This window comes from Lytechinus variegatus, chromosome 2 (assembly GCF_018143015.1).
Source record: "Lytechinus variegatus isolate NC3 chromosome 2, Lvar_3.0, whole genome shotgun sequence".
Classification (NCBI taxonomy): domain Eukaryota; kingdom Metazoa; phylum Echinodermata; class Echinoidea; order Temnopleuroida; family Toxopneustidae; genus Lytechinus; species Lytechinus variegatus.
Window position 1 is genome coordinate 7,045,680 of NC_054741.1, and position 16,807 is coordinate 7,062,486.

At 38.7% G+C, this 16,807-nt stretch overlaps 1 protein-coding gene across 1 annotated transcript; it reads right to left on the reverse strand.

Annotated features, from left to right (window-relative positions):
- Positions 1-5,253: 5,253 nt before the first annotated feature.
- LOC121409382 (uncharacterized protein K02A2.6-like) lies at positions 5,254-9,228 on the reverse strand. The gene has a single exon (XM_041601316.1). The coding sequence runs from the start codon at positions 9,226-9,228 to the stop codon at positions 5,254-5,256; it is 3,975 nt and encodes a 1,324-aa protein (XP_041457250.1).
- Between the last annotated feature and the right edge of the window lie 7,579 nt (positions 9,229-16,807).

Consider the following 16,807-nt stretch of genomic DNA (forward strand, 5'->3'; position numbering starts at 1 on the left):
TCGGATGAAGAGTGTCAAAGATAGTCCGAACTTTCGTTCGGAATACAGCAGTAGGTTCATGGGAAGACGAACTGGATGAACGTCTCATGTACATGACTATTACCGTGCCCGTCAACATGACGTGACAGAGGGGTAGACTGCTTGTTTAGTTTAGTTTAGTAGAAACAAATTAATACCTTTCCCAACCCCTTAAATAAATCATCTACAATCTTCCCTATTTCATAAACGTTATATCTATTTCGTAATTATAGGTTTGAGAATCTTATTTCAATTTGATCTGATCGTCTCATGCTAAAAGAAATGATAATGGACAGGTTATATTCATGACTCGTATAGTTGTATAGGTGATCGTGCTGTGCCCAATTGCATTCTCAGACTGAAACGAAAGCCGTATTGATTAACCTATTTATCGCCTTGGTTGCGCTTTAAATGTCAGATTTAAATGAAGGTTTAAATACCTCACTACCCTGTTGAAGCTCATTACATACACACCCGACATCGCAGGATAGTAATAACACACGTACGCCTTGTCGAATTTCATTAGGGTTCTCGCTCCACAGCGCATGACGATTTCAAGAACATAGAAAATGTATTGTTGAATGCCCTTCATGACAATGAACAACCAAGAAGTCTTTGTCGAAAATTGGTGAATCAAAATAACTATTTCGTCCTTGACTCGAGACAAACGGCATAATTTGCAATTTTCGGGAAACATCAAATACATTGCCCTTAAAAGAACATTATTGCCCTCGCCTTTAGGCGAGGGCAAATTATATGACCATGCAAAACATAATAATTATATGGTCATTTTTACGGTTTTGTACATGGTTTTCGAAAAAAAAAGTGGGGGGGGGGCTTCCGCGGTCCGTGAAACTTGTTAGATATATCTTTTTAAATCTCGAGCCGTGAAAGCTGAGGGTATCAATGTTAAAATAATTAGTATCACTATTATTCTTATCATTATCATTACTATTATAATTAACACTATAATCATTTCATTAGGCGTATACTACAAGGACATCAATGATCTGTAATAGGTTTAGGTCTATAGTAATGTTTGTCACAATAATTATAATGAGGAAACTCAGATGTAAACATTAAATTAGTATCCTTTCTCACCACAATCGCATTTTGCCAATTTTTGTATATAAGTTCACCCATGGACCTATGGTTCACCATTGTTTGAAATGCATTGATGGGACTGTATAAAGCCTTTGACACTCAATGAGATGAAATGCAAGTCTGGAGGTGTGTCGGGGCTCGTCTTGTCACGTGACTGTGACGTATAGCGATGGCACACGAGCACGACGTTATTACAAATTATGTTTGGCACTTTACTGCAGTCTGCAAAATTTGGCAGTCAGCCAAACGGTTTTTTAAAAATACATAAATTTCTCGTGCAATATCATGTTTTTTTTTAATTTCATAGGGCTTATATGATATCATTAGAGGACGGATTGTGGAATGGGGTTGACACCCCCTCGCCACAACTCCTGCAAACAACACGATTCTCGATTCGAAGTTTAAAACCCTCATGTTTCGAGATGATACTATAAAATTTTAGTCATTGATTCACATTTTGGATTGTGATTATTTTAGGCATAGTTTACTGTTGTTTTATGATACTTTCATTCATTTTTTCTGACCAGGTTTCGGACTTTGAAAATTAGTAGATTATGTCAATTTTACCAACGCTTCTCGGATCCGACAAGCCCTATTTTATTCGACAGTTACCATAGGAACTGTGCTTCTCAGCCGATCAAAATAAAGGAAAGTTGTCAGATCTCACAACTCATTAGACAAAAATGCCCAAATGTTAATGAAATGCTCCCTATAAGACCTGCATGCGTCCTTAACAACGATTTTCAGAAGATTTGATCGAACGTGCAGAATACGACGTTGATCAAAGTCATTCGTTCGACTAGTCTCGTCCAATCTAGGTTAATATAATAATATGTTTATTAGAATGTTTGTGGGGGGTCAAAAACAATTTTCCAATTGTCATGGTCTCGAATTTTCATAGGTGCTGGACAAAGATAGCAGTATTTGTGAATCGGTTCTCAGAACAATTATACTGACAACAAAGTAAACGCAAATACTATTCATTGAAGTGCGCACGTACCAAACGTATCCCCATGTGCGTTCTTGAGAGCATTGTTTATGTTTTTTAGGGGCGTGGTCTTGCGTGTAAATATTGGGGATAAGTTTTATGATGCTACCGAATTATTTAGACTATGATGATTAACCATTATTACATAATTATATGAAATTTGAAATAATTGTGTCTTGTTCATTGCGGCAAGGTTGTCAGGGTTTGTTCTAAAAACTTTTTAGACTACAGGCGACGCTTTTCCGACGGCGTCGGCGTCAACATCAAATCTTAACCGAAGGTTAAGTTTTTGAAATCACATCATATCAGTTCATGAAACTTGACATAAGATTAATCAAGTATTACTGAACATCCTGCTTGTGTTTCAAGTCACATGACCAAGGTCAGAGGTCATTTAGGGTTAAAGAACTTTGGCCAAGTTGAGGGTATTTGTTGAATTGCCATCATAACTTTGAAAGTTTATGGATCTAGTTCATAACAAAACTTGACATAAGAGTAATCAAGTATCACTAAACATCCCGTGCGAGCTTTATGTCACATGACCAAGGTTAACGGTCCTTGAAGGTCAATGAACTTCGGCCATGTTGGAGGTATTTGTTGATCACCATCATAAAGCTTAAAGTTTAAACTTGGACATATTTGAGTATTCAAGTATTACTGATCATTCCATGTGAGTTTCAGGTCAGATGTTGAAAGTCAAAGGTCATTACCGGTGTGTTGGCTCAGTTGGTAGAGCGTCCGTCTGACAACCGGGAGGTCGGGGGTTCAAACCCCGGCCGCGTCAGACCAAAAGACGTTAAAAGATGGGAGTCGAAGGTCAATGAACTTCGGCCATGTTGGAGGTATTTGTTGATCACCATCATAAAGCTTAAAGTTTAAACTTGGACATATTTGAGTATTCAAGTATTACTGATCATTCCATGTGAGTTTCAGGTCAGATGTTGAAAGTCAAAGGTCATTACCGGTGTGTTGGCTCAGTTGGTAGAGCGTCCGTCTGACAACCGGGAGGTTGGGGGTTCAAACCCCGGCCGCGTCAGACCAAAAGACGTTAAAAGATGGGAGTTGCTGCTACCCTGTTTGGCGTTCAACGATTAAAGGGATAGAGCCTCGTCGATCTGTCGCTGCACGGTGGCTGCCGGGCCCACGATCAATTGGGCAAAGCAAATTTTCGGAGTATTTCATTTTATGTCTATTTCGAACAATAAATTATAGATTTGGATTCTTTTTATTAAGGTCAATGAACTTTGGCTATGTTGGGGGTAATTGTTGGCTTGCCATCATAACTTTGAACGTTTATGGACATAGTTTATGAAAAGTGGAAATAGGGGAAATCAAGTATCACTGAATAATTTTATTATCATTATTATTATTACTACTACTACTACTACTACTACTACTACTATAATATTTATCTAATGAGACGTATACTCCACGGACATCAATGTTCTGTATAGGTGTAGGTATATAGTTAACGATTGTCACAATAATTATGGGAAACTTAAACTAAAACATGTTATCCTTTCTTACCACAATCGCAAGTTGTCAGTCATTTTGCCAATTATATAATAACTCTTCATCATTGAAATGTGATGATGGCACTGTATAAAACCTTTCAGGCCACATTGTGTCAAAAGCGATATTTCATTTTAAAAAATCTCCAAAAATAAGTCTTAATGATGACACTATCCAAACTATTATTATTTGTTAGTTCGTCCAATATCCTTCAAACGCTAGACACATGAAAAGAGGTTTTTCAGCCTTTTTCGCGCTACCGTGAGGGGCTCAAACTCTGACTACAAGCAAACTTGGTTGTAGCATCATGGTTGCAGTCACTAGTACTCACTAGGTTTTGGGGCAACTAATTAAATTCCCATAAAATCCAGCATTGACAAATTACTGCTCTCCCATGGGACTGAACAGATCCATATTAGTCATGTTAGTAATCCCTCTGTATGCCCATATGAAAAAAAAAAATTGTGCAGTTATGCACCGTTGGTTTTATATGAATATTTTTCTAATCATTACATCATTTTACGGGTCGAAGGGGGAATCCCGAAACTGTTCACTTTGAAGGTGTGTGGAGGGCTCGTCTCGTCACGTGACTGTGACGTATAACGATGGCGTACAAGCACTACGTGTGTCGATCGCCTGTCTGTTTACAAATTATGTCTGGCACTTTACAGCTGCAGTCTGCAAAATTTGGCAGTGAGCCAATGAGTAAAAAAAAACTTTCTCGTGCATATTTTAGGGCTTATATGATAACATTAGAGGATAGACTGTGGAATAGGGCGGACATCCGTTCATGATTGGACGGGGGTGTGAGGCTCGGGGCTTGAAACACCAATTTCTCATGAGAGGGTAATTTTGATCATGAACAGGTACCCATGTCTAAGGAGTTTTCTCAAAATACAGACCCATGCTTAAGGATTTTCTTTACAACAATGATGACCCATTTTCCAGATGTGGAAATATACTACAGTTACTCGTGACCAGGACTACAAGAGACATTTCCGGAGCTTTTCCGGAGGCTTTTCCTGGGGATTCTTATAAGCATGAAAAGTATTTGTTTTGTTCAGAAACGGACCCAGGTCTAAGGATTATTCGGTTGAAAAATAGGACGATGTTATGTACTCCTAATTAATCTACAGTAAGTAGTAATTAAGGCACATAAATAAGCACACGTCTGATACTCTTGGTGTATGATTCCAAAGCAAGTTTATTCCGCATTGCGCCTGCGCAGCTACAATTGTGAGTCATGGTATGACATCATGAATGACATCATTATCAATATATAACATCTCTCCCCCCTTAGATTAAACATACCTTTTCAACATCCCAATTCAATTTGCAACTCAAAACTGTACCACTATTCAATTGGTTATGAAACTATATATTGAAATGTAACAATTTCTTTCAGTTCCCAGATTCAAATTTTACCTTTAAGAAACTTTTGATAATTATCAAACATTATTAAATGATATACGTCAGTCAGGAACTGAAGTTAAAATCAAAACTAATAAATTCAATGATACTTTTTGTTTCACTGAACCAAACAATTAAATCAGGAATTTTGACAAGGTCCAAAAATAGGTGAGTTTATAATCCAAGACAAGATTTTATTAAAATTATTGTTGCGTCGAAAATTACGAAAATCCATAATAGCTTGGTTTTCTACGCTCTCGTCTAGGATAATGCTTTATACCGTCATCGTGATCGACTTCAGGATTGTCTTCACGATCCGCGCGAATGTCTATCTGATCTTCATTGACATCGCGATCATCATTGTCGTTATCACGGATGATAACGTCATCTTCGTGTGTCGGGCCGGTGTCGTCGTTCGAGGTCGATGAAGTCGAGATTCGACTCCGCAATTGGTCAACATGACGTTTCCACTTCAGCGTCGAGTTATTGGTATTGACATTTACGACATAGGATACCGGACCGTTACGTTCGACTACTTTTCCGGGTAGCCATTGGTTACCTCGCCCGTAATTTCTCACAAGGACTTCTTCTCCTATCTTAAATTCGCGAAGTTTGCGAGAAGTGTGAGCGGTCTGTGAGAATTGCTTCTTCTCAACGGTTGCGTTCACATCAGGCAGAACAGAAGATATGCGAGTACGCAACTTTCGGTTCATGAGCAATTCTGCCGGTGACTGATTTGTGGTAGCTTGTGGAGTTGTACGGTAACTCAACAAGAACCTTGCTAATCTCGTCTGAAGGGGTCCACTCATTTTTCTGAGTGCTCCTTTCACAGTTTGCACTGCTCTTTCCGCGAGACCATTAGTAGCTGGGTGATATGGTGCACCTCGAATGTGATTGATTGCGTTCATTTTCATGAACATAGCGAATTCCTCACTCGTGAAACAGGGCCCATTATCCGAAACCAGCGTTTGAGGAAGACCTTGTGCCGAAAAGACTTCTCTCAGTTTGTCTATTGTCGCTTCGCTAGTCGATTTATTCGTAATGTGAAAATCTATCCACTTTGAATACGCATCTACTATTACTAGTAACATTTTTCCTTCTACTGGACCTGCGTAATCGACATGAATTCGCGACCATGGTTTACTTGGATATTCCCACTGATGTGGTGGAGCTTTCGACGGTTGTCGCTGGTGTGATTGACATTTTTCGCAAGATTTAACTTTACGCTCCAAATCTTTGTCAATCTGTGGCCACCATACGCAACTTCTCGCCATTGCTTTCATACGCACGATCCCCGGATGTGCATCATACAATTCTTCCAACATTGATTCTCGACATTTCATGGGAAGCACCGCGCGAGCTCCCCACAATATTACTCCCTCATGAACACTCAATTCATCTTTTCTATTCAAATACGGACCGAATGCCTTATCTTGTAATTCATCTATTGTAGGCCATCCTTGTAAGATGAAGTTACGGACCCGCGACAAGATCGGATCTTTGTCGGTAAGAGAACGGACGCGCGAAGGCGTTATCGGTGTCCTATCTAATGTATCCATGAGAAGTATGATATCCCCCGGGATCGGAGGATCCGGAATGGTTGATTCTAGCGGTAATCTACTAAGTGCATCAGCATTTGAATTTTTCTCTCCCGCTTTATACTTTATTTCATATTCGTATGCCGCAATTGTAATCGCCCACCGTTGGACGCGCGGAGAAGCCATCTGTGGAATGGCTTTCTTCTCGCCAAAAAGACCAAGTAACGGCTTATGATCCGTAATTATTTCGAATTTACGGCCATACAGATATTGGTGAAACCGTTTTACACCAAATACAATCGCTAGACCTTCCTTATCTAATTGCGAATATCTGCGTTCTGCAACATTCAGTGTTCGCGACGCGAACCCGATGGGTTTTTCGGTCCCATCCGAAAATCTATGTGCGAGTACGGCTCCGACACCGTACGGACTAGCGTCGCAAGCTAGTATAAGTTGCTCTTCCGGATTGTAGTGAGCTAACACTCTAGTTGAATTAAGCAACTGTTTGGCTCTCCCGAAAGCCTGTTTTTGCTCTTTACCCCACTGCCATCTTGCGTCTTTCCTCAACAACCGATGAAGAGGTTCTAGATTCGATGCAAGGTCGGGTAGAAATTTACCATAGTAATTCAGCAAGCCTAGGAACGAGCGGAGTTCCTTTACGCTCTTCGGTTCGGGCGCATTTGTAATGGCTTGCACCTTGTCCCCCGTGGGACGAAGACCCTTTTCAGTGATTGTGTGTCCGAGGTAATCAACTTCGTCTTTGAGAAACACACATTTCTCTTTCTTCAATCTTAGTCCAGCTTTCAGAAGAACATCCAGGACTGCTCTCAGGTTCTTCATGTGGGCATCTGTTGACTCTCCTGTGATGAGAAGATCATCTAGGTAGACGGCCACACCTGGTATACCGGCCAGCAATGACTCCATCGTCCGCTGAAACACAGAAGGCGCAGTTGAAACTCCAAAAGGCAGTCTCTTATATCTAAATAACCCTCTATGTGTGTTGATAGTGACGAACTCCCTGGATTTCTCAGACAGGACTAGTTGTTGATAGGCATGAGAAAGATCCAGTTTTGTGAATTTCTTTCCATTTGTAAGCCTTGCAAACAGCTCTTCTACTCTCGGGATCGGATAGGTATCCGATCGAGCTGCTGTGTTTATTGTGGTTTTATAATCCCCACAAATGCGAATGGATCCATCTCCTTTGACAACTGGGACCACTGGAGCTGCCCAGTTTGAATATTGAACTGGTTCAATTATGTCATCTGCAAGAAGGCGATCCAGCTCTTGATCCAGACGACTTCGAAGCGAAAATGGAACTGGACGGGCCTTCAAAAACTTAGGTGATGCATCGGGGTCAATATCCAGATCTACTTCTACACCTTTCAACTTTCCAAGTTCCCGTGTGAACAGTTCCGCGTAGTCTGAACACAATCTGTCTACTGCGTCATTGACCCTGACCAAGTTTATCTCCCTCCAGTCCAACTTTATTTCGTGCAGCCAATCTCGTCCCATGAGATTCGGCCCTCTGCCTCTCGCAACTATCAAAGGCAAGCGTTCCTCCTGGTTGCCCTTGGATACGGCGACTTCACATTCTCCGATAATGTCGACCAAGTGCTCGGTGTATGTACGAAGCCGCGTTATTGGTTCGCTCAGCTTAGGCCTCTCTCTGTCACTCCACTGAGAGAGCCACGTTTCCTCATTTATGAGCGTTACTGCTGAGCCCGTGTCCACTTGGAAGTTTATAGGTTTCCCTTTCACTATTAGCTGAGTCATAATCGGAGGAGGTTTAGAAGCTTTCGTCGAGTGTGAATACAGCCCGTAGCTTTCGTTTTCATCCTCCTCTCTTGTTTCGATTTGCAGAGTGCGAGATTTATTGGAGGCGGTCCGTTTCCCTTGCTGCTGGAAAACTTTTCTCTGGTCCTTCCTCTCTCCTTTCGCTCTGCATACCACGGCAAAATGTCCCTTTTTCCCGCAGTGGAAACACTCTCCGTCTTTTGCTGGACAAGCCTCTCCTTGATGCTGTCCCTTTCCGCAGCGACCGCATGAGGAATGTTTCTTGGAAACAGGGCGTTGTGACGACTTACGATGACGAACACCATGAGCGATTTTGTTCACCATCTCGCCTTTGTTCTGATCTCTGAGATCGGCTGTATTTTTATCAGCTAATTCCATAGCTAATGCAATATCTTTAGCTTTTTCAAATGTTAGAGTTGGTTCAGCCAATAATCTCCTTTGTATTCTATCATCCGCCACTCCGCACACAATCCTATCTCTCAACATCTCCTCTAAAATAGTATCAAACTTACATTCATTAGCCAATCGTCGCAGTTCAGCAATGTAAGTTGACAGCGATTCATCTGGTCTCCTCGACCTGCTGTTAAACTTGAATCGTTGGACGATCACCGATGGCTTTGGATCTCGATGATCAGTCATTAATTTCACAAGTTCCTTGAACTCAACTTCACCTGGTTTCCTTGGTGCCGCCAAACTTGACATTAACTTGTAGGTTGAGGCTCCACAAACACTTAGTAAAATGGATCTTTTCCTCCCCTCATCAATGATGCTATTGGCGTCGAAGTAGTGTCCCATACGTTCAATGTACTCGGACCAACTCCCTTCGTCTTCCCGAAATTCACCAATTGTTCCAAAAGTAGCCATCCTCAGGTACTCGAACTTTACCAAAGTGAAGAACAAACACAAAAGTTGATCCTCGTCGCCAGATTTGTTGTTATGTACTCCTAATTAATCTACAGTAAGTAGTAATTAAGGCACATAAATAAGCACACGTCTGATACTCTTGGTATATGATTCCAAAGCAAGTTTATTCCGCATTGCGCCTGCGCAGCTACAATTGTGAGTCATGGTATGACATCATGAATGACATCATTATCAATATATAACAAGGACGATGTTTAAATATTTATTTTAAAAAATTACCCACTGGAGTACCCCCCCCCCCCGGCCCAACCCTCCATTGCAAACATGCAAACAGCACCATTCACGATATTGTACAATAATTCTAATTCGAGATTCGAAACACTCATATTTCGAAATACTATTGATTTCAGCCGTAGATTCATATTTTGGATTCGGATTTTCTTTTTCGCATATAGGGCCTAACTATTTTATGGTACTTTCATTCGTTTTTCTGACCAGGTTCTCGGACTTTGAAAATTAGTAAATTATGTCACTTTACCAACAGTCAACATGCTTAATGTATATCGTTATGACTAAATTAACGGAATGGTCAGAAGATGCTGAAACAGTGCACTTTGTCTTTGGTGCTTATAATCCGTAGAGCGTTTCATGAAAGGACTTGTCAGATGTTTTATCAAGTCCTATTTAATCTGACAATTACCATATAGGAACTGTGCCTCTCAGCCAATCAAAATCAAGGAAAATTATCAGATCTCAAAATTGTCGGACAAAAATGCCCAAATGTTGGTTAACGCTCCCAAGACTTGCATGCGTCCTTGACATTGATTTTCAGAAGATTTGATCGAACGTGCAGAATACGACGTTGATCAAAGTCATTCGTTCGACTAGTCTCGTTCAATCTAGGTTAATGTAATGTCTATGCATTAGAATGTTTGTGGGGGGTTTAATACCGTTTCCCAAGTGTTTATGACCTCGAATTTTCGTTGGTGCTGGAAAAAGACAACAGTATTTATGAATGGGTCCTCGGGACAATATACCGACAACAAAGTGAACGCGAATATGATGAAGTTCGCACGTACTAAACATATCCCCCAGAATTGTTCATGTTATTAAAACCACAAAAACGCAGTATGGGGGAGAGGCCCATGCTAGCTCATCATGAATCTTGCATTTCTTTGCCGTTGATGGCGGCATGTTGAAATATCTTTGAATACTCCTTAATGTGTTGTTTCACAAGTTGAAGTATTTGGCTCTGCGATGTAATCGGGCGAGCCTTATTTCTACTTTATCTTAGAATACATCCATATTCCCTTTCCTTACCTACTAAAAAAATGCATTATAACAACCAACCAAGCAAACAGACAGCACCTTGTAGTGCACAATGAGGGTAATAATACCATGATAATTGAAAGTGAATATTTATCATAATTATGCATATATTAATTTGTATATATTCTTAAATATATTTTAATGCTTATCACAATCATGGAACGTGGCTTTAAAACCAGAACTCAAAACAAAACACTATGCCTGCTTATTTGAATTTTATTATCTCCCCCTATTTTCACAATAATGCCCCGAATCCTATATTTACGACGAAAATATGATTTACGGCGAAATTACGTCGATTATATATGAGAATGGATCCTTGGGGAATAAATGTCAACGTAATTTGTGATCTGTGTGATTTCAATCTGTTGCCTTCGTGCCTCGGAGTTTTCACTGAATTTGGAGCATCAATTCCCATCTGTGGTTTCAATCACAGAGAAGTTTTTATCCTTGCAGCAAAATACCATCAGCAAGATGCATTTGTCACGCTTCTGACGCCACAGATGTTGCTTGTGAATTTTTGCCCATCACTCGAAAACTAAAATGTTAAAGCACCATTTGAAAGCGCGAGTGACCAAAGTTTTGAAACTTTTTAAAGACCATTTTCCCACAGTAGAGTTATCTATATAGGCCTACAAAATTGTTGGTCGAGGAATTTAAAATTGAAATTTGAAATGCAGTTACTAATTTAACCTGGGCAAAAATCGATGAAGCATTCGCCTGAGTGCTACACGACTCTCCATTTAAGCATTGTTGTGTATTACATCGGTAATGTTAGGGGCATTTGTGGAATTGTCATCATATAGCTTTAAAAAAAATATGGATCTAGTTCATGAACATAAGGGCAATCACGCATCCCTGAATATCCTGTGCGCGTTTCAAGTCACATGACCAATAACCATGAAAGGTCATTTGAGGTCAATTAACTTTGGCCGTGTTAGGGTATTTGTTGAATTAGCATAACTTAGAAATTTTATAGATCTAGTTTATGAAACAAAGACACAAGGGTTATCAAGACGTGTAAATGATTGTTTTGCAGACGTCTTAGACCACATGATCATGCTCAAAGGTCATTTCGGGTCAATGGATGTAGTATTTTATTATCATGATTATGAATGTTTTCTTTTGTGAATCCAATATCTGTTTTTGAAGTCAGCACTGCTGTTTTTTCGAATTGCGTAATGCAGGCGAGTGCAAGAGGCGTTCCACTTGTTATTGATAGTAAATTTAAAGCATTTATAAATAATTACTAGTATTCACCACCGCTGATTTTAAAGTTTATTAAGCCGTATATTATAAGCCTTTATCAGTGGAGTATCTCGGAAAAGATAGTGCACTGGGCAAGGGATAAATTGATAAAACGATAGGAGGAAAAATAGAGGGGAGAAGAAGATTATAGGCATGCCCGCTAAACATGATATAGGTAGGCCTCAGTTTTTCCAGAAGAGTGAATATTGCTAAAGTGGAACAGAAAAAGAAAGGACTAGGTAAAGAGCTATAGGAAGAACGAGAAAAGGGGATGCAGATTTTAAAAATGTACAGAAGCAGGAGGAGAAAGGGAAATGAGAAGAAGAAAAAGAGGAGGAGAAGGATAAAAAGAAGAAAAAAAAAGAGGAGCAGGAGAATGGAGAGGAGGAGGAGGAAGACGACAAGCTTTGTTCAGTTTCCCGCTTAATAAAACAGTGAAATTGATATCGCGCTGTCTCGTAACACTCGATATCCCGAACAATAACATGCATATCCATGTCAATTATTGAAGTAAATTTGATCATAGTTTGTCACACGAAACTTAGGTTTATTTAGACTTGAAATTAGAAACCAGCCACCTAGTTGTTTCTTAGGATGGACTTTGGTCATATGGTAGGAAGATCCGAAACAATCCAGATTGAACTTGATTTGTGCTGAATTCTTTGCTGTGTTTCTTTGTGGTTGTTCTGCTGATCTAGCGTATTCATGATCTTTAGAATCTGGTCAAATATGTATTATTTTTATTTTCAAAACGTCGCGTATCTAGGGGCTTGTCATGGCCCATTCCTATACGTTCTCCGTATATCATCTCAATCATTGATCTTTTATCAACGCTACAGAAGCCAAGGAAGACATAAGAATATGAAACCGTTTTTATGACACGCCGTATACTACCGACCAATCAAATCGATGGATTTCAGTAGCTTTAAACTGCTATTGCACATCTCTTATCATAACAAGTTTTATGAAATCAGCTATGCCAGACAGCACGTGTCATTAATGATAACAAACCCCTCTTAAAGGTCCATATTTCATTTTTAAGAATCTCGTTTATGAGTAAATAGAGACTGTGTAAATCTCTTTTCGAGATAATCGACAACCTTTATTTCGCACTTCTGATCAACAAGCCCACTTCAAAGAGGGAAGTGACCTTTTCAATCACATTTACTACCCAGACAAGAAGAATAATAAATACAGACGCCATTGTTACAATGAAACCAGGAAACTAACATTCGAAAATGTAAATAGATATTTTTTATGCCTTGAATTCATAATCTAACCCTATCACTCGGGGAGGGGGGCCGGGGGCAATTATTATAACCCCCTCCTTCAATAAAAAAAGGAATTTGGTCACGGCAAAAAAAAAATGCACAGTGGCGTAACTACGGGGGGGCATGGGGCACGTGCCCCCCCCCCCCATCGGCTGACAAAAAAAAGGGAAAAGAGAAAAAGAGGGAGAAAGGAAGAGAAACGTACTGGGAAAAAAGAGATTATTGTTCATTATGATGTTATATCAAATTATAATTATGTTATGTTACATTACATAAGAAATATTTTTTTCATAATTTTATGAAACTTAATTCACTCAGGGCCAATGTCTTCATTGTTCCTGATGCTCGTATTGTCTGTTTAAAGGACAAGTCAACCCCAACAAAAACTTGATTTGAATAAAAAGAGAAAAATTCAATAAGCACAACACTGAAAAATTCATCAAAATCGGATGTAAAAATAAGAAAGTTATGGCATTTTAAAGTTTCGCTTATTTTCAATGAAATAGTTATATGAACGAGCCAGTTACATCCAAATGAGAGAGTTGATGACATCACTCACTCACTATTTCTTTTGTATTTTATTATATGAAATATTTAGATTTTCTCGTCATTGTCATGTAAAATGAAGTTTCATTCCTCCCTAAACACGTGGAATTTCATTATTTCAACATTTTGTGCTTCAGGCAAGAAGGTCCTTATTGCCAAATTCGTAAAAATTGAAATATTGTATAATTCAAACAATAAAAAACAAAAGAAATAGTGAGTGAGTGACATCATCGACTCTCTCATTTGGATGTAACCGGCTCGTTCATATAACTATTTTGTTGAAAATAAGCGAAACTATGAAATGTCATAACTTTCTTATTTTACATCCGATTTCGATGAAATTTTCAGCATAGTGCTTGTCTGATTTTTCTTTATTGATTCAAATCAACATTTTTCTGAGGTGGACTTAACCTTTAACGAGATATATAATCCTGTTGTACTAAAACCTCCCGTGTTCGAGTCAATATACGCCAAATATATTTCCTTGCACTTCGAGATAATGTTTTACGCTTCTTTTTCGTGATTACTTATAAAGTGATTGCCCCATTTTAAGGTCTTAATATAAAACATTTCCTGTCCGTGCTTACGTTCGCATTAAACGTCCGCTTTCCATGAATTCCTAGAATCAGTCCTTAAAATGTCCTTTTCTCTGATCTGAATATAAAAATTTTCAGCTCGCGCTTCACGCTCGCACCATTTGGTTAGTGAATACGTATGGTCTATAGTGAATTCCTACAAACAAGCCGTAAAACATGTAAAATGCTCCTCTTGAATTTCCTGAATTTTCAGCTCACGCTTCACGCTCGCAATATTTGAATAGTGAGAGGCGTATAATGATTATTACAATTACTACAAGTATAATGCGTTTAGATGTAATTCTAACAAAATCGGCAAGAGCTTAGCACTTGCATTAGATGACTATGGTGAGATATGTATACTTTTAATGGATTCCTAAAATATAGTTCTTAAAATCTTCTGTTGAGGTCAATTTTTACAAATATTTCAGCTCGCGCTTCGCGATCACATTGTTTAGTGAGAGAGGTACGTATCATGACTACAAAAATTTAATAGTAATGTCCATTTTTAGGTCTGATTATCCAAAATTTTCAGATCGCGCTTCGCGCTCGCATTATTTGATCAGTGACATACATATCCGTTTAATGGCACTATCCTTATAATGTATCTCTTAGGTCAGTATACCCGGCAACTGAGCGCGCTTCGTGTGCTCACTAAGTGGCTCAAAATTTTTGCTGGTGCCTCCCCTCCCCCCCCCCCCATGCCGTGACCCACGGTACGCCACTGTACTGACCATGCACACTCTGGCACCCCCCCCCCACACACACAAACACAGTGTACCATCTGATCTTTTGCCTCTTCTTGTTTTACCTTTCTCATGTATATCTATCCCACTAGATAAATACGACCTTGTAGGGTAAATTGCACTAAAATTCAAGATAAGAGACTTGGGTGCAATAACGAAATTATAATTTTTTGTGTTATTTTAACGTTATTTTAAATCCGATAATATACTGTGTACAACATATCGTTTGATTCTAAATCTGGCCTTGAATTTGTTTTCGAATGTGCTTCCTCATCGAAACAATCACTTTCAGAAAGAGGAAACAAGCATAATAAGTGTATTTCGAATGACAAAAAAGGCAACGACGACGGCAATTAATGACCGCGGTTATGTAAAACAGGAGGAGAAGAAGGGTTTGAGAAAAAGACAGAAAAGAAGACTAGTCGTAATGGAAGTCAATAGTTAAATATACACTTTAAGATGTCTAGGTACCAATAACTGTGTGAAGATGGGAAGCCGTAAGCATGGTAAGTAATCGTACTTTAGAGTATCTTCCCTCACTTGCCAATATTGCCGTTTTGAAGACGAAGAACACTTACTTTGTCACGTATGCTCATCGGGAAGGGGTTATGTTAGGTTAAGTTTAAAGGGGTACTCCAGGCTGAAAAAAATATTTGAATAGATAAAGAAAAATCGGACAAACAAAACATAAGTAATCTTATCCACATCGGACAAGGGATAACGAATTTATGACATTTGAAAGATTTGCATCATTTCGGTGAAGCATTTCTATGCATGATTTCATGAAAATTCAATCTTTATGAACATACTGATGATGTCATATCCTCTGTTGAACTTGTTTTTTTTTATAATATGGAATTAGGTTTATTCTAATTTTGTCCTCCAATCATTAAAACAAATTGGATTGACAACTGATTTAATGTATTAGATATTCATTGCTGCAACTTATTTTCTAATAAAGGAGACATACCATACACACATGTATGATAATATGAAATATTTATTATTTCCTAGCATTAGAAAAAGGAAAGTGGGGAATGACATCATCAGTCCACCTAATGAATGTTCATGACGACATATGTATAATTGTTTTCACAAAATATTTCTAATCTTTGAAATTCGACAACTTTAACAACTTTACGTTAAAGTAACAGAAAAAATTACACACACGCAAACTGTACGTACATCACTATACCTGAATTCTAATCTGATCAGATTTCAATAATTTGAGATTTTTAAACAGTTAAAAGCAATCAAGTGGTCATCTTTCCCATTTCATTTTACAAACCAAGGGATGACATCGACACTAAATCAAAGTATAAGATGTGAACACAATTCCGGGGATAAATGGAATAAACATAATTATTCCAGCAATTCATTTACACTTTGCCACAAGTCATGATATCTGATCATTTATATTTGGCGACAAAAACATTCGGGCTTTCGGCGAGAGTCAGTGACGTCATAATGCAAGACGAATATGAAGAAGATATCGTTATATATTGACCGGTATATAGCAACTTGCGGGCAACAAGATTCACCTGCATACTAAAATAAGAATTTAAATTTGCTGAAAAAGGAAGCTTAACTTTGGAATGCGTTAAGTTGCATTTTGTTCAAATAAAAATATATTCCGGGAATTACTTTTGAACATTATAATGAATGCAATTTAATTCTCACTGCAATTGCGGCAATTCTAACTCTGTCCATAGATATTTTTGTGCATCGCAATCATTTAGTTTTTGTGTTCTAAATCTACGCAAATCAATATGAATCGCTCGTCGATTACGACTTAAAATTTGAAATTGGACTAACCTGTAATGAGAAATTTATGTTTATAAGATCAAGAAAGCGCAGGAACGAT

Excerpts from the sequence above, each read along its gene's own strand:
- LOC121409382 (XM_041601316.1), bottom strand. The coding sequence starts at position 9,228 with ATGGCTACTTTTGGAACAATTGGTGAATTTCGGGAAGACGAAGGGAGT.